The sequence below is a fragment of the Saimiri boliviensis genome, chromosome 10 (genome assembly GCF_048565385.1).
Source record: "Saimiri boliviensis isolate mSaiBol1 chromosome 10, mSaiBol1.pri, whole genome shotgun sequence".
In the NCBI taxonomy this organism is placed as follows: Eukaryota; Metazoa; Chordata; class Mammalia; order Primates; family Cebidae; genus Saimiri; species Saimiri boliviensis.
The window spans coordinates 7809004-7828081 of record NC_133458.1 but is presented as its reverse complement, the minus strand read 5'-3'; the positions used below and the strand labels follow the sequence as shown (position 1 = coordinate 7828081).

At 57.2% G+C, this 19078-nt stretch overlaps 1 protein-coding gene across 3 annotated transcripts in view; it reads right to left on the bottom strand.

The window, feature by feature from the left end:
* Positions 1 to 19078, bottom strand: part of SMARCD3 (SWI/SNF related BAF chromatin remodeling complex subunit D3) — a 39444-nt gene that overhangs the window by 7427 nt on the left and 12939 nt on the right. Inside the window, exon 1 of one of the 3 annotated variants that reach the window (XM_003929882.4) lies at positions 2034 to 2283. The exons of the other annotated variants lie outside the window; for them this stretch is intronic. Coding sequence (XP_003929931.1) covers positions 2034 to 2111 — 78 coding nt within the window. The 5' untranslated portion in view covers positions 2112 to 2283. Of the gene's footprint in view, positions 1 to 2033; positions 2284 to 19078 lie in introns of those variants that run through there. 3 annotated transcript variants of the gene reach the window in all.

Below are 19078 nucleotides of genomic sequence, written 5' to 3'. Positions count from 1 at the left end.
CCCCATAATTTACTCCCAGGGTGAGGGCTGGAGGCAGGCAAGGGCAGCCTGCTGGGGTGTCCCAGACCCCGCCAGGATTCTGATTGGGAGGACGGGAGCTGCCTTAGAGATGGGCTGCCCAGGAGCCCTGGGGAAGGTCAGGGCAGTGACGTTTCCCTTCCTGTCTGCCCAGGTCAGCAGCCCCCTCCTCCTCTTCCCATCCCCACCCCAGCCAGGTGAGGAGTCAGGGTTCAGAGGGGGCTGTGGAGACTGAGAGGAGGCGGCTCCTCCTCCCTTGCCACTACCCCTGGGTGGTCAGATGGGGTGTAAATGAGATGCAAATGCATCCAGCGAAGTGTTCCAAACCCCACTTGTCCAGACTCCAGAAGGGAGATGGGGAGGGCCAGAGAGAGTTTTGGGGGCTGTGAAACAGAACGAGTGGGGTGGGATGGGGACGGGGCCCACGGGAGCAGGAAGTAGATAAGGGAGCAGGGGATGCAGACCCTGAGCCTGCTAGCACCGACATACCACCCACCTCACCCCCAGCTTGCTGTTCCCCTTCCAACTGCCACCTCCCTCCTGGCCCTCCAGGCTCTGTGTCTAGCCCTAATGTCCTCCCACCCTCAGTCAGCAGCTGTCTCTGCCCGTCTCTCCTGCAGTGAAACCTGCCTGTCCCTGTGTCTGCTTCCCTTACCCCACCTGACCCTGTCAGTCACGCCTTCAGGGTAGCAGCCCAGAATGGAGCCCAGGCCTGGCCACCAGCATAGGTGGGGCACTAGGGCTCACAGCCACCCAAGAACTGAAGCTCTAAGTTGACCAGATTAAAAAAAAAGGGTACGTGTACAGCCTCTCTCCCCACTAGATGGGCCATTTTAAAGAGGCTCCCACCAGCAGCCAGGTTAGGACTGGTAACGCAGCTGGCTGACATGCACACCTTGGGAAGTTATGCCCAGGGGTCCCTGGGGCTGGAGGCCCCCTCTTCCTGTCAGCTGCTCTCCCTAGTTATCAAGGCCAGGGACACTGGCTCATCTGCTGAAGAGGCCTTGAGAGGGAGGCTTCCAGAGCCCCCGAGAGCTGTCCCAGCCACCAGTTCCACCCCTATGAAAGGCCAAAATCCTAAGGACTCTGGCCTTACTGAGAAGGTGCCATCCTTGGGGTCACAACCAAATGTGGCCATAGTAAACCCAACTGCTTCCTCTACACAGGGCCTCCACCCCCTCATCCATCCCAAGAGCCGCAGCCCCTGCCTCTCCCATTCCACACCCCTCCATACCCCTCCCAGCCGGGCCTACTGACTCAGCGGCAGCCTCCAGGGCTCCCACGTGCCTTTACAGCCTGCCTGTGGCAGGCCAGTACTCCCCTATCCCTTCAGTCTCTAGGCCTCACGTCCCCAACTCCAGCCCTTCCTTCACACCTTCGAGGAGTTTAGGACGTCAGCTTCTGGTGGCTGAGTCCGCCAAGGGGACCCTCAGAGCCCGTAACTTGGGGTAAGTCCCTAGAGCAGGCCTCTCCCCCACCCCGAGGCAGAAGCTCCAGAGCCCTCCCGCTGGGATGCAGAGGTGGCTCAGCCTGTGAGCTTCCCGCGACAGTGCCTCCAGGGTCACCTGCTCCTTGCTCTGGAGACACAAGCAGTGACACTGTCCCAACGGATGAAGAGACAGCCCAGCCTAGACTCTGCCATGTCCCCATCCCCCACCCCGTCCCCGAGGGCAGGGGCAACACCTGGGCCCACAAGGAAAAGAATGGAAATCAACCTGTCCCCTACAGCGAGGACCCCCCACTTGGGGGGGGAGAGTCCCCAAGTCCCACCCCCACCCCTGACAAGAGCCATGCAAACGCCTCCCTTCCCCGCCTCGCGCCAGACCCGGCCGGCCGCCTGGCGACGTGTTCAGGTGCCAGGGCGCTGGCACGGTCCCGGGGTCCGGCCGTGGGCCGTAGCGGCCCCCGCTAGAGGGGTGGGAGAGCGGGAGCGCCCTCCCGGCCCCTCCCGATCAGCCCTCCATTCAGCCCGAGCCAGCTCACTCGCCCTCCCCCGCTAACTTTCCCCCACTCACCACCCCATGGACCAGAAACTCAAAAAGTTTGCTTTTCGTGGCTTTGCGCGCCCCTCCGGCAACTTCGTCCGCGGCCATCGGGGTGGGCTCAGCGGCTCCTCTCACTCTCTCTCTCTCTTCCTCTTTCTTTCCCTTTTCTGCCTTTTTTTTTCCTCCAACTCTCCCCTCTGAGTCCTGCTGGGCTCTCTCACACTTCTACTCGAGCGGAGTGGGGAGGGGGCCCCTTCAGGGCTGCCCTGACGGCCCACGGCCCACGCCGCCGCCGCCCGCCCGCCGCCGCCGCCGCCGCCGCCGCCGCGGCTGCCGCATTCCTGCACTGATAAGCCAGAAATAGTCCGGCGGCCCGGGGTCTGCCTGTTGACTCGGCGGGGACGGGGCCGCCTGCCTTTCCCAGCCTGCTGTCCAAACAGCGCAGATAAGCGGCGAGGCGCGCCGACCAGCCCGGCCGCGGGCGCTGGGCAGCGGCGCTGCAGCCCGAGGCCGCCGAGGGCCGCGGGAGGCGGCGCGGGGAGGGGACGCCAGGGGAGGCGGCGGGGGGTCGCCGGCCACCGGCTCTCGCCACAAATAGTTTCTCCGTCAGGGAATTCGCCGGCCGCGCCAGGCAGGGAACAGTCAGTTCCAACTTTCTTCCCCCCAGCGGCTCCTGCTGCATTTCTGAGGCCCTTTCCCCAGAGACCTGGCAGGCCGAGCCGGGAAACATGGGCTAGCAGGAGCCGGGGACCCGGCCGCGAGGCCTCGCGCCTGCCCTGGGCCGGCGGCGGTGGGTGTGCCCGGGCGGCGGCGTGGCCCTGCGTCCACGGCTGTGTGTGCCCTTGTCTGGCACGCCGTGTGTGTCCGCGCCCTTTTGTGGCGTGGCTGCTCTGTGCGTGCAGACAGACGCCCTGTCTGTGTGCCTCCCTCCACGACAGCCTCCGTGCGCGCGCGCCTGCGTGTGTGGCAGGACGTGGCCTGTGCCTTTCAGCTCTGTGCGAGGCTATTTCTGGGTATGTGAGTCTTTGTTTGTCGCTCTGTGAGAAAGTGAGGGCAACGGGGGAAGTATTTCGGAAAGAAGGACAGGGATTGCGCTCATGAGAACAGGAAGAGAACGAATGTGGGGAATGGCGCGGCGCCAGGGGGGTGCTGGGGTGGGTGCGTGGAGGGAACGAGGCAAGCCCGGCTTGGTTTCCTTGGGATGGGGGTGGACCCGGAGGAGTTGGGGCAGCTGGGCCGGCTATGGTGGCCAGCCTCCAGATCCCAGAGAGAGGAGTCTTGAGGCTGGGGTGTGGGGTGGGATGGCGAGGGAGCCCCAGAAGGGGCGTGTGGAAGGAGCTGGCAGTCCCTGGAGTGGAGGAGAGACCAGAAGGAGGAGGGGCAAATCCGGACATCCCCTGGCTGGGAGCCCTGGCCCTCCCTAGTCCCCCAAAGGCCACGCCCCTTTCCTCCGTCTCGGGGAGGAGCTCGTGGGCTTTGGGACAAGGAACCGTGGGTCAAGTTTGTGCGCCTGCTGGGGCCTCACTGCGAGAATCCAGGAGAGGGCAGGGCCATGCCTAGTGCCTAGGGGAGTTTGGTGAAACACTTATTTGAAGTTGGGCCCTGAAGACTGACGAGTCCTGACCCTAAACCCTTCAGAATGCCTTTGCCCAGGGGTTTTTTTCTGCCCGCAGCCTGATTTCTGCCGGTCCTGGTGGTGCTCTTAGCTGTCACTGTTCATTTAGGTGCCCACCGTCAATCTGAAATGCCAGAGAGGGCATCTGGTCCAGGATGCCCCTCCACCACCCCGGCTTAAAAGGAGACCTAGAGATCCCCTTGCTACCAAGTCTCTCCCAGAGCTTTAGCCTAGACCAAACACACGTACACACACACACAGCCTGGGCCTGACAGGGTGGGGATGGGTGGCTGGGCTGCCACTGTCTGCCCTAGGTCATGAAGGTGGCTGCTGGGAACCTGGGGAGGTGATGTGCTCAGTCTGCCTGCTCACCTCCAAAATCCCCGCTCACTCCCATTTCTTAGCCCTTGCCCCTGGATTCTTTTATTCGGAATTTCCTCTACCTGTCCAAATCACATCTATCCTTTAAAGCTCAGCTCAGGCCCCAATTCCTCCAGGAAGCCTTCCCTGGTCCTACTTGTATGCATGGGTTTTTCTCTTCTCCAAATGCCCACTGCCATCTACCCAGCACCATGCACTGGCACTGGACTGGCCTGATGTGCACTGTATTTTGTGGGCATTAGCTTTGGTTTTCCAAAAAGGCTAAGGCCCCTATAAGGTCAGGGACTGATCTTTAACTCTCACTCTTCCTCCATGTCTGGGCACAGGAGCTCAACAATACCCCAGATACCCCATGCTTGCAAAGTTCAATGAGCCAATGGATGGAGCTGGTACTCTGCCATTTACCTGAAGGTGTGAGTTACCACGGGCACCCCCACCCACCGCGGGTGCTTCAAGAAGGGTCGTGGGAAACCACAGGCTTTGGAGGTTCTGGGGGCTGGGGGTAGACACCACTAGGCTTTGTTAAAGCTCAGTGCTCTCGACTGTTGGAGAGAGCTTTTGGGAAAGAAGACAGCAGAGGAGATGCTGGGCACTCCAGCCTGGGCCGCTGGGAAGTTTGAGGGAGGGGCTTGGTCTTGGTGGAGGAGGTTGCAGGAGGTGGTTAGACCCGGGGCTATGGTGAGGCCCATACGGAGGAGCTGGTGAGCTTCACCCAAGTCCATACATAAGCCCCCTCCTGAGTCAACTCCTCTGGGAGGCATCCCTAAGTGTGCACAGACAATAGCTAACACCTGGCACACATACCCTCCCAACACACACACACCAAGCACACACACCAATGCGAGTGCCGGAAGGCCAAGGAAGCCACATGCATGGCTCTGCACACACAGGCACACCTGGAGCACCTCCGCATCCCGCGGCGGGCCCCATTCTCAAGGCAGGCCCAGACACATTTGCATACTGCTTTTAGGTGGACGACGTGAGGAGCCTTCAGACCAGAAAGCAGGGGCGGCGCCAGTGTGGGGGCCCGGGCCAGGGCTCCCTCCTCACAAAGGCCAGGATCCCCAGTGGCTCAGCCCCGGAAGGGCACTCGGCGGTGCCACGCCGCCTAAGGCTCCAGCGAGTGGGATGGAGGTCGGTGAAGAGCCCGGAGTCCTCCCGGCGCAATAGGGCGCCCGCCGCGCTCGGGGCAGGCCGTGCGCCTGTCGGGGGCGAGGACGGCCGCCCGGCGCCCGGAGCCGGAGTCCCCCCTGCCGTCCCCCCATCGCTCCTTCCCTCGCTGAAGCACCACCAGCACCAAATGGCAAAGCGCCGCTCCCCGCGCAGGGAGAGATGCGCCGCGGCCTGCGGGACGGGCTCGGCCGCCTCGCCCCCACCGCGCCCGAGCGAGCGGGCGGTGGCCAGGGCGCTGGGGGGCCCCGCCGGGCCCGGCCCGCGCCGCCCCTCCCTCCGCCCGCGCCGGTCCCCGGCCTGGGCATGCGCGCCGCGGCCTCCCTCCCGGTGAAGGTCAGCCCGGGGCCCAGCTGCAGGACTCCACGGCGGCCGGGGAGGCGGCGGAGGGAGGAGGGATGCGGGGAAGAGACTTAACTCCTTCCCTGCGGGAAGATGGCCACCGAGGCCGGGCCCCAGCCGCAGTCCCGCCCGCCGGCCCTCGGCGAAGGTCCCTCCACCGGGACCCGCTCGGGGGGCGCGGCGGGAGGAGTCGGAGAGCGGGGAACTGGGAAGAAGGGGCTGGAAGGAGAGAAGGGAAGCTGGCGAGGGGAGAGGGAGGAAGGGAAGGGAGGAACAAAGGAAGCGAGACTGGAGGGAGAACGGATTGCTTGGGAGCGAGCTCTTTCCTCTGCCCCCTTTTTCCTACACCCCGGCAATAAAGCTTTCCTTAGGGGAATGCGATCACCCTCACTGATTGGGGCGGGGTGTGTGTGTGTGTGTGTGTGTGTGTGTGTGTGTGAGAGAGAGAGAGAGAGAGAGAGAGAGAGAGAGAGAGAGACCGACCGACCACTTGGCGCTGAGGACCACAAAGCCTGGTTTCTGTGTTCTGGCCATCCCTAAACCAGGCCCCCACTTTCCACCATCCAGCCTACCTGCCACCAGCCAGGACTAAGCCCCAACCCCGGGGGGACTCAGGCCCAGCCCCAGAGACAGGAGGAGAGGGGTCCTTACCTCAACCCTGGCCTGTGGTGAGGGCCAGCAGAGGGGAGCTGGGAAGGCCAGGCCAGGGGCATCAGGCACCTGCCTCCTCCTCCTCCTGGCTGCCCCCACACTGCTCCCAGGCCAGAGCAGCTGGATGCCTCCCTGTTTGTGTTGGGATGTTTCTGTGCCCCTCGATGCTCTCTGCTGCTATCAGGGGGACTGTCTGTCTGGGTGACTTTTTCTGTGTCCCTTTTGCAAACATACATGAAAGAGACAAATGCAATGGAAAGAAGCAAAAAACAAAGAAAAAGTAGGACACCGAAATAATGGTGTGACCTTGGGCAAGTCACTCCTTTCAGGAGTGAAAGGAGAGGCTTCAGTCAGAGCATTCCTAGGGCCCTTCCAGCTCTGAAATCCAAGGATTTCTTAAGACAGAGGCAGAAACCAAGGCAGACTGGGAGGAAGAAAGGGGACAGAGGGAGAGAGCAGAGAGCAGACTCCCACCCAGTGAGCGGGGGCTGCTCACCAGGAGTGAGGCCTGGTCCAGCTCAGCACCCCCTCCTCTATGGGGTTCTCAGGGACTCTGCCCTCCCACTTGCTCCCTCCATCCTCTGCTCAGAGTAGCTCTCTGGGCGGCTCTGCCCCCTGTAATGCACACCTGCTGAGCCCTCAGCCCTACGCCTTTAACATGCAGCCAGCAGGGAGAGGCCTTACCTTGGGGTCCCCAGCATCCTGTGCGGTGGGCAGGTGCATGTGAAGGTTAGTGGAATAAATGAGGCCTCCTTCCTCTCTTTGCCTGTGTGGGATTCTCAGTCTAACGGGATGCTCCTTGACATCCCTCCCACCACACACAACACAATGAACCGCTGGTGGCAGGAGAAGAGCCGGGCCGCTGGGCTCTGGAGCATCCCACTGGCCCACAGGGAAGGCACATTTTGGATTCTTCTTATCCCCCCATGGAGACCATTAATGAAGTGGTCACTTGCAGCAGGTCACGTACCCCATAAAAACGCACCACACAGGCCTGGTCCCCATTTCTGCAAGGACAGCTATGAGCTGTGAGGCGGTGTTGATGTGGGATGCTGAGGGGTGCTATAACGTCTCCCCCACCTTCCAGGGAGTGGCTCTGCCTGGTGGGCAACAGGGCCACACCCAGGGACCCTGAATTAGGCAGTCCCTCACTTGCTGGCTGTATGGCCCCTGGAGGGAGGGGTCACCCAGAGACATCCTTATTCTCCTCTCCTCTCCCTCTGGATCAACACCTGGCATGTCTGGCCAGGTTCAGCAGCTTAGAGGTGGCTGAAACCCAGGGCAAACACAAGGGGGACACATGGCCTCTGGACTCAGGGTGACTGAGACTCCAAATAGTAGCTAGTCTTTCCCTCTCCTCGTCTCAGGTGTGTGGGAGCCATCTCTGGCTCCACCAGCCTTTTGGTCAATAGGCAGCCAGGGCTGGGAAGCCCACCCATCCTTACAATATCCCCTGGTCCTGCAAAGGCCCCAGTCCCGCCCTGCCCCTGCCACGTACCAAATGCCTGAGGAGCCAGGGGAGTCACCCAGTGTACCCAGACATCCTACCCACCTCCCCATCTCTCTACAGATGCTGGCTGTATCCAGATGTTGTGTGCCCTGCTCCCTGGCAGATCTGGGGGGCAGCCTTGTGGCTTCTGGTGGACTTGGGGTCTGCTCATGTCAAGCTATGTGGCCCTGGGAATGCCGCTTCCTCCCTGGAGCTCTGTCTACATCTGTAACATGAGGGTGCCGCTGCCTCCCCTCCAACCTCCACCTCCGGAAATGCTGGCAAGGCACGGAGTGCTGCCCGCTTCACTGGGGCTTTGGGCCAGGGCCCCACCTTGCCCACCCTGCCTGGTGTTGGGAGGCTTTTGGCCACCCTGCTAGCTGTCCCCACATGTGCCCTGTGTTCCCCAGGCCTCAACCCTCTTCTTTCTTAGTGAGGGGAGCCCCATTCCGGCACCTCCAATTCTCCTCTCTGTCTTTTGCAGCCAACAGCTGCCCTTGACAGTGTCAGGACAATTCTGGTGGCCCAGCGCCCTGCCTCTCACCTCAGGGAGCTTCTGAGGACTCGGGAGGCAGGAACCCACCTCAGCTACTGCTCTGACCAGATGCTCAGGGGGATTCCTGCCAACCACTGCATTCTGAGGTCTGGGTGTCACCAGAGTGAAGATAACTGAATAGTGAGAAAAAGTTTAGGGAAACTGCATTTCCCTGAATACATTTTTGAGACGATTAAATCAAATGGTAGTGGGCAGTGGGATGTGTAAATAAAACCCCCATGGAAGTGCTGTGTGGATTTGCCACCTGGCTGTCCTTGCAGGTCTGGCACTGTACCTTCCACTCTGCACCCATGGGGCCAGGGGAGCCCTTGACCTGCCATCAGCCTTGAGGGCACCAGGTTTAATCTTATGCTGCCTTTATCTCTGACTGCAACAGTTACCACAGAAAGCCCTAGACCCCCTCACCTCCTGCACTTTGAGCCCTGTAAGGCCCTAGACCCCTCTGCTGTTACCATTTCTCCCTCACCCCGACACCCTCCTACTGTGTGGTCTGTCCTAAGGAACATTTCCTGTAGGGAATGGGACTACAGGTGCCCACCACCATGCCCAGCTAATTTTTTGTATTTTAGTAGAAACGGGGTTTCACCGTGTTGCTCAGGCTGGTCTCGAACTCCTGACCTCAGGCAATCCACCCACCTTGGCCTCCCAAAGTGTTAGGATTACAAGCATGAGCCACTGCGCCTGGCCTTCCCCTCCGGCCCCCAAAAAACCAGAGTCTAGCTCTGTCGCCCAGGCAGTGCGATTTCAGCTCACTGCAACCTCTGCCTCCTAGGTTCAAGTGATTCTTGTGCCTCAGCCTCCTGTACAGCTGTGTGGTCTGTCCTAAGGAACATTTCCAACATGCTCCACTGCTTCTGGAAGCATCCTTTTTGCCTTCCAGAAGCAGAAGCCGGGCTCCCTTCCAGCAGTGGCTCCACCACTGGCCTCAGGGTGGGTATGGCCCCCCGTTGTCCCTCACTGCTGTTTCCAGACCCCTGGCTCTGCATCTTACCCCCATCTAGGGAGCCTTCACTCCTGCGGATTCTGGCTCCTGGCTCATGTCACTCTCTGTAGCGCCACTCCAGTCCAGCCTGCTGCATGCTCTTCCGAACACCTCTGGCCTCTCCATTCTTTGGCAGCTCCTCTTCCAGGGATCCTCTCCCCTCCCTCAGCCATGCGCTCCCAAGGTCACCTCTTAGATAACTGCAGCAACCACAGCCCCACACTTTCAGTCCCATGCACCCCACTCTCTAACCACCATCTCCTCTTTTCTCTCTCCAGCTCACCCTGTCCAGCTCCCTGACCTCCAAATCCTGTTTCATTTCACCACTCTGCACCCCTCACCACAGCCACCCTTTGCTCTTACACATTGAATCTCCTGGCTCTTTTGATGTGACACATAATACATATTGACCATCTTAACCTCCCTTGCATGTACTTTTTTTTTTTTTTTTTTTTTTTTTTTTTTTTTTTTTTGAGACGGAGTCTCGCTTTGTTACCCAGGCTGGAGTGCAGTGGTGTGATCTCAGCTCACTGCAACCTCCACCTCCCAGGTTCAAGCAATTCTCCTGCCTCAACCTCCCAAGTAGCTGAGACTACAGGTGTTCACCACCATGCCCAGCTAATTTTTTGTATTTTGGTAGAGACAGGGTTTCACCGTGTTGCTCAGGCTGGTCTTGAACTCCTGACCTCAGGCAATCTGCCTGCCTCAGCCTCCCAAAGTGTTAGAATTACAGGCATGAGCCACTGCACCTGGCCTTTTTTTTTTTCTTTCCCAAAGACAGAGTCTAGCTCTGTCGCCCAGGAAGTGCGACTTCAGCTCACTGCAACCTCTGCCTCCTGGGTTCAAGCGATTCTTGTGCCTCAGCCTCCTGAATAGCTGGAACCACAGGCGCACACCACCATGCCTAGCTACTTTTTGTATTTTTAGTAGAGACAGGGTTTCACCATGTTGGCCAGGCTGGTCTCGAACTTCTGACTTCAAATGATCCACCCACCTTGGCCTCCCAAAGTGCTGGGATTACAGGCGTGAGCCACCGTGCCCGGCTCCCTGCATATACTCTTGACTCTCTTAAGAGGTAAATCTAGCTTCACCAACACTTTCCCTGAAACTGTGCACCTGAATGTGGCCAGAGAAAGACACACTTTCACCCCCACCCCCCTGTCTCATTGTGGATTCGGCATGAGCTTGGCTGGCCTCACACTGCCAGGCGCATCCATGCCCATTCCCATACCCCGACAGGAGTTTTTCCCATCTTCTACCTTCTCTGACCTCCAGCCTCTCCTCCACCCTCTTCACTCCCAGCTCATGCCCCTGTTTTCCCCCTTCACTGAGAAAAGAGAAGCTTCTGAAGAACTTCCAGAGCCTTCCACCATACCCTCCACCTGCCAGCAGCTGATCCCGTTCGTCCAGATGAGCTATCTGTGCTCCTGACTACAGCCTCCGTGTGCCAGCTCCATCCCTTCTCCACAACAAGGGCCTCGCTCCAGCAATTCTCTCCTACACTATCGTTTCATCAGCATTCCCCTCTCCCCTCGACTTCCCCCAGCAGCGTGCACAAGTGCTGTTAGGTACCCACTGAAAACAAGCACTCTTCTTTCATTTTGTATTATGTTTTTCTTTTTTTTCTTTCTTTCTTTTTTTTTTTTTTGAGACGGAGTTTCGCTGTTGTTACCCAGGCTGGAGTGCAATGGCGATCTCGGCTCACCGCAACCTCCGCCTCCTGGGTTCAGGCAATTCTCCTGTCTCAGCCTCCTGAGTAGCTGGGATTACAGGCATGCACCACCATGCCCAGCTAATTTTTTGTATTTTTAGTAGAGACGGGGTTTCACCACGTTGACCAGGATGGTCTCGATCTCTTGACCTCGTGATCCACCCGCCTCGGCCTCCCAAAGTGCTGGGATTACAGGCGTGAGCTACCGTGCCCGGCCTGTATTATGTTTTTAATAATAGAGGCGAGGTCTATGTTGCCCAGGCTGGTCTCAAACTCCTGGGCTCAAGTGATCCTCTCGCCTCAGCCTCCCAAAGTGCTGGCATTAGAGGCATGAGCTTCTGTACCCAGCCTCCTGAAACAAGCTCTCTCAACCTTACTTATCCTACAGGCTGCTGCCCAGCAGCGATAAAACTTCTCAGAAGAGTTGTCTCATTTTCACTCTTCGGTTCTCCCTGAATCCCAACCCTGGATGCAGCTCCTGCTGCTCCACTGAAATGCTCCTGCCGGGCCACCGGTAGCCTCCACACTGGCAAAAGCCGCAGTCAGTTCTCTCTCTCTCTCTCTCTCTCTCTTTTTTTTTTTTTTAAGGCAGAGTCTTGCTCTGTCATTCAGTCTGGAGTGCAGTGGTATGATTTCAGCTCACTGTAACCTCCGCCTCCTGGGTTCAAGCAATTCTCCTTGCCTCAGCCTCCCGAGTAGCTGGGACTACAGGGGCCTGCCACCACACTTAGCTAATTTGTATATCTTTAGTAGAGACAGGGTTTCACCATGGTGGCCAGGCTGGTCTTGAACTCCTGAACTTGTGATCCACCTGCCTCGGTCCCCCAGAGTGCTGGGATTACAGGCATGAGCCACCCTGCGCGGCCTGCCACCGTCGGTTCTTACCCAGCTGTAGCATTCCACACATTCTGTTCTTTTCCAACACTTCCTCCTGTGGAGGGAGGACACGTCCCTCTCTTGGCTGACCCCCTGCCTCCCGGGCAGCTCTTCCCCAGTCCCCTGGGACCACCCAGCTCTTCTCCTCCCCTCTTCATGCAGGAGCACCAGGACTCAGGCCTGGGTCCTCTGCACCTCTCCCTGCTCACTTCCCGGGAGACCTCGTCCCCTGTGCCGCCTCATCACATCCAGCACCACCTGTGTGTTGGCAGCGCCCGGTTTCCTCCAGCTCCGTCCTCTCTCCCAGTCCTTTGACACATGTATCCAATCACCTGGTCGGCATTCCCACCTGGGTCTTCCGTGGACAGCTCAAACGTGCTCTGTCCAGAATAAGTTCCTGCTCTTCTGCCTCAAACCCCATCTTCTACCCACAGTCTTCTCCCTCCTTCCAGCTTCCCGGGCCCACACCCTGGAACACCCCAGACGCCTGCCTTTCCCTCACACCCCACATCCACTCTGAAGGCACATCTGTTGGCTATGGACTCAGCAGCCCAACGCTTCTCACCTCGCCCTGGATGCTTCCCGAGCTCCAAATCACAACTACTGGGTAGCTTGATTCTGGTCTTGCCCTGATAGTCTGTTCTCAACAGGGAGTCAGGGTGGGGCCCAGTGGCTCACACCTGTAATCCCAGCACTTTGGGAGGCCGAGGTGGATGGATCACTTGAGGTCAGGAGTTTGAGAGCAGCCTGGCCAACATGGCAAAACTCTGTCTCTAAAAAAAATACAAAAATTAGCTGGGCATGGTGGCGGGCACCTGGAGTCCCAGCTACTTGGGAGGCTGAGGCAGGAGAATCGCTTGAACCTGGGAGGCAGAGCTTACAGTGAGCCGAGATCATGTCACTGCACTCTAGCCTGCGTGACAGAGTGAGACTCTGTCTTAAAAAAATAAATAATAATAATGTAAGCTCCAAAAAGGCAGGGGCGCTCTATGTGTGTGTGTGTGTGTGTGTGTGTGTGTGTGTGTGTGTGTGTGTGTGTGTGTTTCTAAAGGAGGCAGGGCATTTTATCTGTTTTCTTCGCTGCTAAATCCCAAGTATCTGGCACATGGCAGAGCCTCCAACATGTGATGGGTGGAGGTGAAGAGAGCCCACTCCAAGCCCATTCAGGATATTCAGCATGGATTTCCAAATGCCAGCTGAGGTTACAACCTGAGACTTGTTTTTGTTGTTGTTGCTTGTTTTTTGAGATGGCATTTCGCTCTTGTTGCCCAGGCTGGAGTGCAATGGCACAATCTCAGTTCACTGCAACCTCTGCCTCTTCGGTTCAAGTGATTCTCCTGCCTCAGCCTTCTGAGCAGCTGGGACTACAGGCACGCGCCACCACGAACAGCTAATTTTTGTATTTTTAGTAGAGACAGAGTTTCACCATGTTGGCCAGGCTGGTCTGGAACTCCTGACCTCAGGTGATCCACCAGCCTTGGGCTCCTAAAGTGCTGGGATTCCAGGTGTGAGCCACCGTGCCTGGCCAAGACTTGTTATTATAGGATTAATTACATCAGCTTAGATTTGTATAGGACTTTACCACTGACCAAGTACTTCCACACACGTAACCTGTCTAATCCCAACAGATAGCCTTATCAGGTTCCTGGCAGGGTCAGCATTCTAAAGATAATGAAAATGAGGCTCTAAGAAGTTGTGTGACTTGCCAAAAGTCACTGTGCTATCACAGGGTGGGGCTAGGATTGTAAATCAGGTTTCCGGCCCTCAAGGTCCCTGGGTTTTCTCCTTCACCCCAAGCTGCCTTCCCAGTGTCAGAGTGCTAAAGCTTGCCTGCTGGGGGTAGTGACAGACTTGCCAACACACGCACGCCACCTTCCCCAGACACCTGCCTTTTAAAGAAGGAAATCAAGGTCCCTGGAAGTCTGTAGAGCTAAGCTGAATCACCCTTAATCAGCCTTTTAAACACACTCCTTAAAACCTCAAGCTGATTGTTCCAAACATTGGGAATATAATACATTCTAGAAAATTTGCTACCACCAAGGTGTCTGAAATCAATTTCACTGCATTTGAGAAGGTTCCCTTTGTTACTGTGTAAAAAATACTTTTTAGCTAAAAACAAGAGAAAATGAAAAATGAATCCTAGTTAAACTTGGAATAAGCCCCTGGTACCTGTGGCTTCTCCGGTCCTCACAACCAAGCGTAACTCCTATGCAAAGTACATGCTCGGATCCCATAGTGACATGCCTCCCCGCCCCTCCCTGGCCCTCAGTCGGCTATCCTTTGGGAATGTGTGGTTGCCCCGACACAGCCAAGCCGTCCCCTGGGACAGCCCCATATCACCTTGCCCTGCCTTCCTGTTGCCACTTGGTGCTAGGCTTGGAGAACTTGGAGGGTCCATCTGGCCCTTAAGATGGGTAGGACAGCAATGAGAATGGCAACAGGCTCTGTCTATGCCTAGCGGACCACTGACTTCTTGGAGAACCAGCCAGGCAAGAGTAAGTGGGATTGGGAAGAGCTGGGGCCTGTGAGGCTTGTCCAAGGACTTCACAGTAAGCTCGGCATCTCTCCGTCCCCACATGGCACACTGGTAACTCAGCAGACTTTACTCTGGGGCTGAAATGGCTACACTGGCACCAAAAAGCCTCATGAAGACTCACCATGGGGTGGGCAAAGGGGAGGTGGCAGATGTTGGGGCCTGCTCTCTGCAAACCCTTGTAACTAAGGCTGGCATGCCCCCTACCCCTGCCTGAACCCACTGCCTTGGGCAGGGCCTCTGCAGGCTCCACGGTGTGATGGCTCTTAGCCTGGATTCTAGGACAGGGATTCTCCAGTTGGCACCGCTGACATCTTGGCTGGCTGATGCTTTATTGTGGGGGCTGTCTTGTGCACTGTGTGAAGTTAGGAGCACCCCCAGCCCCTATCCTCTACCCAATGTGGCAAACAAAATATCTCCAGACACTGACCCTTGTTCCTGGAGGGTGAAATTGCCCCAGTGTTGAGAACTACAGCTCTTGAGTCAATTGGCTCTGGGTTCAAACCCCACCCAGCCACTGAGTGACCATAACCCTGATCATGTTACCTGACCTCTCTGAGCCTCATAGTCCCCATCTTCAAAAAGACGCACAGTGGATGTGAGGATTAAAATGTGGTTGAGCGTGTGCAGAATTCAGCACAGCGCCTGGCACAGGGTCAACACTTAACGAGCGGCAGCTGTTAGCATCAGCTTCCCGATGGGCCTGCCTGCCTGTCGTGCAGCCTGGATTCCCTGTGGCCTCGGCAGCTGCTCATCTGCCTTATCTCCCGGACCCGGATGATCCTGCTGCCAACCAACCCCCAGCTAGGGTGGGACGCAATGGAACCCTGGGGCTCTCAGAGCCCTTCAGTGGCAGGCTCATCACAAATGCCATGGCGGGTACAGGCAAGGGCTGAGCTGCTGCTCTTAGAAGCCAGCCAGGTGATCATTCAGAGTGGCTAATTATGGCGGCTCTGGGAGCCCCACGGGAAGTGTGGGGGCTATTCAAACCACTGGAAGCTTTCTTGGGCAGAGAGCAGCCACAAGTGGTGTTAGCATGCAGTGCAGGGGGTCATGCCGTGGGAAGCCTGTGGCCCCACAACTGAACTGTCGGGGCTGAGATTGGGCTGCGGGACAGGAGGGAGACATTCAGAAGCCACCACATGTAGCACAGCCACTGCACTGAAACCTTTGAGACGGGGTCTTGCTCTGTCGTCTAGACTGGAGTGCAGTGGTGTGATCACAGCTCACTGCAGCCTGCACCTCCTGGGCTCAAGCTGTCTTTCCCCCTCAGCCTCCTGAGTAGCTAGGACTACAGCCACATGCCACATGCCCTGCTAGTTTTTCAATGTTTTGCAGAGACGAGGTCTTGCGATGTTGCCCAGGCTGATCTAAAATTCAGGGAATCCTCTCACCTCAGCCACTCAGAGTGCTGGGATTACAGGGGCCAGCCACCATGCCCAGCCTTTGGCCTTAAACCTAAAAAGACTCTGTAAGTCCAGCGGTTGGCCTAGAAAAGCTGAGATTTGGGAACTGCTGATCATGGCGTCCAAGGAAAAGCAGGGCCTCCTCCCATCCTGGGCACTCCTCTGTCTTCCTTCTGTCCTCTGTGTGTGTTTAGTGAGCACCCCCTTTGGGGAGTGCTGCCCATTTACACACATGGCATGGCTTCTGCCCTTGGGATCTGGTGGTCACTGAGAAAGACAAGATGGGTAAAGGGCTTTGTGCCAGGTGTCCCTGAGGGAGCAGGGAGGAGAGGCCCCGAACAGGGCCCCCCAACAGGTCTCTCAGAGTAGCAACGCCAAGCAGGACCCTGAGCACAGCCAGGGAAAGCTCCAGCTGGGAGAGATGCCCAAGGCTGGTATGGGGTGCTGTGGGTCTGAGGGGCTCTGCTTCCTTGGGCACCTCTGTGAAGGACAGGGGAGAGGCACCCAAGACCTGTGCTTTATCTTGGTGAGAGTCATGAATAGTGGAAAGGGCAGGACAGGGGCCCTGCAGAGCCCAGCCCGCTAAAACTAGCAGCAAGGAAGCCAGCGCCCGCAGCTCTTACTGTGAGCAGCACTGTTTGTTCTAAGCTCAACTGATGTTCAGTCACCCTACCCTGCGAGTACAATTCGTAACCACCTTACAGCTGGGGAAACTGAGGCCCAAGGAGGCAAAATGGTCGGTGCCAGGTGGCAGAGCTAGCAGGGATGGGGCTGGGATTTTCATGCGGGTGGACTAGGAGTAGTCTAGATCCCAGCCCAGAGGCTGCGGGCAGACTTGATGGGAGGAAGTGGAACGTCCCAGACACTCCTGCTAAATGGATGATTTTTAAATTAAAAAAATGCCAAGGGGTGCTCTGAGAGACTTAAATCAAGGATGAAGTTGTAAGCACAACTTCAAACATAGGAGGCAGCTGGGAAGGGAGGGAAGGGAGAGGCAGGATGTCCATGTATCCACCAAGGCCCTACCGCTCTCACCAAAGGCCGTCCTCATCAGCCTCAAAGGTCTTTGCTCTCACAGGTTCCACCTTAGAGAATGTCCTCTGACCCCTCCAAACCTCAACCCTGCCCAGCTACCTCACCATATCCTTCAAGCCAGCCCATCAGCTCAACTCCAGGGTCTTGCCGTTTTCCATGCTGATCCATGCTGTTACTGTGAACATCTTCTTCTTCCTCGGCCCTCATGTTTAATCCACAGGCAAGTTGTATTGGCTTTGCTGCTATCTGATCTCTCAGGCCCCCCAGTCTCTGCACTTTTCCTGCCACCACCCTAGGCCAGGCCAGCACCATCTTTCCTCTGCACTGATTGCCCTGTCTCTCCATCCTGTCTCTCTACAGCATGGCCAGAGTGATTTTTAAAAATGCAATGAGGACCACAGTCCATCCTTGCTTAAGATCTAACAATGGTTTCACTGCACTGGCAGAATCCGGATTCCTTGCCAGGGCTCACAGGGCTGACCCCACCTGTGGGTCCCTTCAGCTCCACCAGTTCCTAACTGGTCCTCAAACTCATTGAGTCCCTGCCCACCTCAGGACCTCTGCACCTACCATCCCTTGACCTGGAATGACCAGCACTGGGTCTGAAGGTCAGGTTCTTGGAGATAGGATTTTTTTTTTTTTTTTTTTTGATACAGTCTTACTCTCTTGCCCAGGCTGGAGTGCAGTGGCACAATCTTGGCTCACTGCAACTTCCACCTCCCCATTTCAAGCGATTCTCTTGCCTCAGCCTCCCAAGCAGCTGGGATTACAGGTGCCCGCCACCACACCCAGCTAAGTTTTGTATTTTTAGTAGACCTGGCTTTCACCATGTTGGCCAGGATGGTCTCAAAACTCCTGACCGCAAGAGATCCACCTGCCTCAGCCTCCCAAAGTGCTGAGATTACAGGTGTGAGCCACTGCGCCCAGCCAAAGTCAGGATTTTTTTTTTTTTTTTTTTTTTTTTTGAGACAGAGTTTTGCTCTTGTTACCCAGGCTGGAGTGCAATGGCGCGATCTCGGCTCACCGCAACCTCCGCCTCCTGGGTTCAAGCAATTCTCCTGCCTCAGCCACCTGAGTAGCTGGGATTACAGGCACGCGCCACCATGCCCAGCTAATGTTTTGTATTTTTAGTAGAGACGGGGTTTCACCATGTTGGCCAGGATGGTCTCGATCTCTTGACCTTGTGATCCGCCCGCCTCAGCCTCCCAAAGTGCTGGGATTACAGGCGTGAGCCACCGCGCCCGGCCTCAAAGTCAGGATTTTGCCCCTAAACAGAGAGGAGCTAATGTCAGCTCCTGCCTTGGAAGGTGCTCCAGGACAGTAGTGGCTTTTGGCACAGGGTGTGGGAAGAGGAGAGCACCAGTGCAGGCCATTCCGGAGCCGAGGTGAGTGCTGTGAAGATGGGCTCACACAAGAAGCCACCAGGCTAGGCCTGGCCAGCGCCTGGGGTAGGAACTGTGAGAGTTCCTCTGGAGAATAGAGGCAATCACCCCCTAAAGACTTAACTCCTCAGGAGGCCCCCCTCCTTCTCCCTGACATGGAGGTGACGAAGTGATAGGTGGGATCTACGGAGTTCTGGGGAGCCCGGCGTAGCTGGGCCCAAGCCTCTGCTGGAGGCAGTCAGCAGCCATTACGGAGCAGCAGCCGTGGTGGTGGCAGTGGTGGGGGCTGACCACGGGGCCAGGTCGGGGACTAGCTGGGAAGGTGGCACACTGAATGCCCAGGGTAGCCACCGGAACAGGAGGGCTGGAGGCTGCTCTCTGGCTCTTCATGGAGCCAGGTGGGGAACTGGTGTTCCAGCAGCCCAGGGGCCCAAGGACTGGACAGTGGCAGGGAGTTGGCCTGTCCCTTGGGGCCTAGGCTCATCCTGGGGCTCCTGAAACACATGGGCTGCATCTGTCTTATTCTATATGGAACAGAGAAATATTTCTTGAATGAATGAGCAAATGTGTGAGGCAGTGGGCAGAAAGGAGGTAGCTTCCCAAGTCTACAGCTGATTCTGAAATGAGCCCCTGATCCCTCTTAGTGCTGTCACCCTCTCTACGCCACCACAATGCAAAGGTGGGCCTTTCTTTCCTGCCAACCTTGTCCTGTTGTTGCCTGAGCTGCCCTGTGCCCTGCACCCAGCAGATCTTCCTCCTGTGTGGCTTGAGCTTGTAGTCCGTTACCCAGGAGGCTAAACCAGGAGGATCACTTGAGCCCAGGAGTTTGGACATTGTGTAACTTTGTCACTTGGTATCCCCTTCATTTCACACAAAAGCCCAGGGTTTTGAGCCCCGTCAGCTCCCTGAGGCTCTGACCATCTAGTGCTCACCTTCTGGCTCCTCT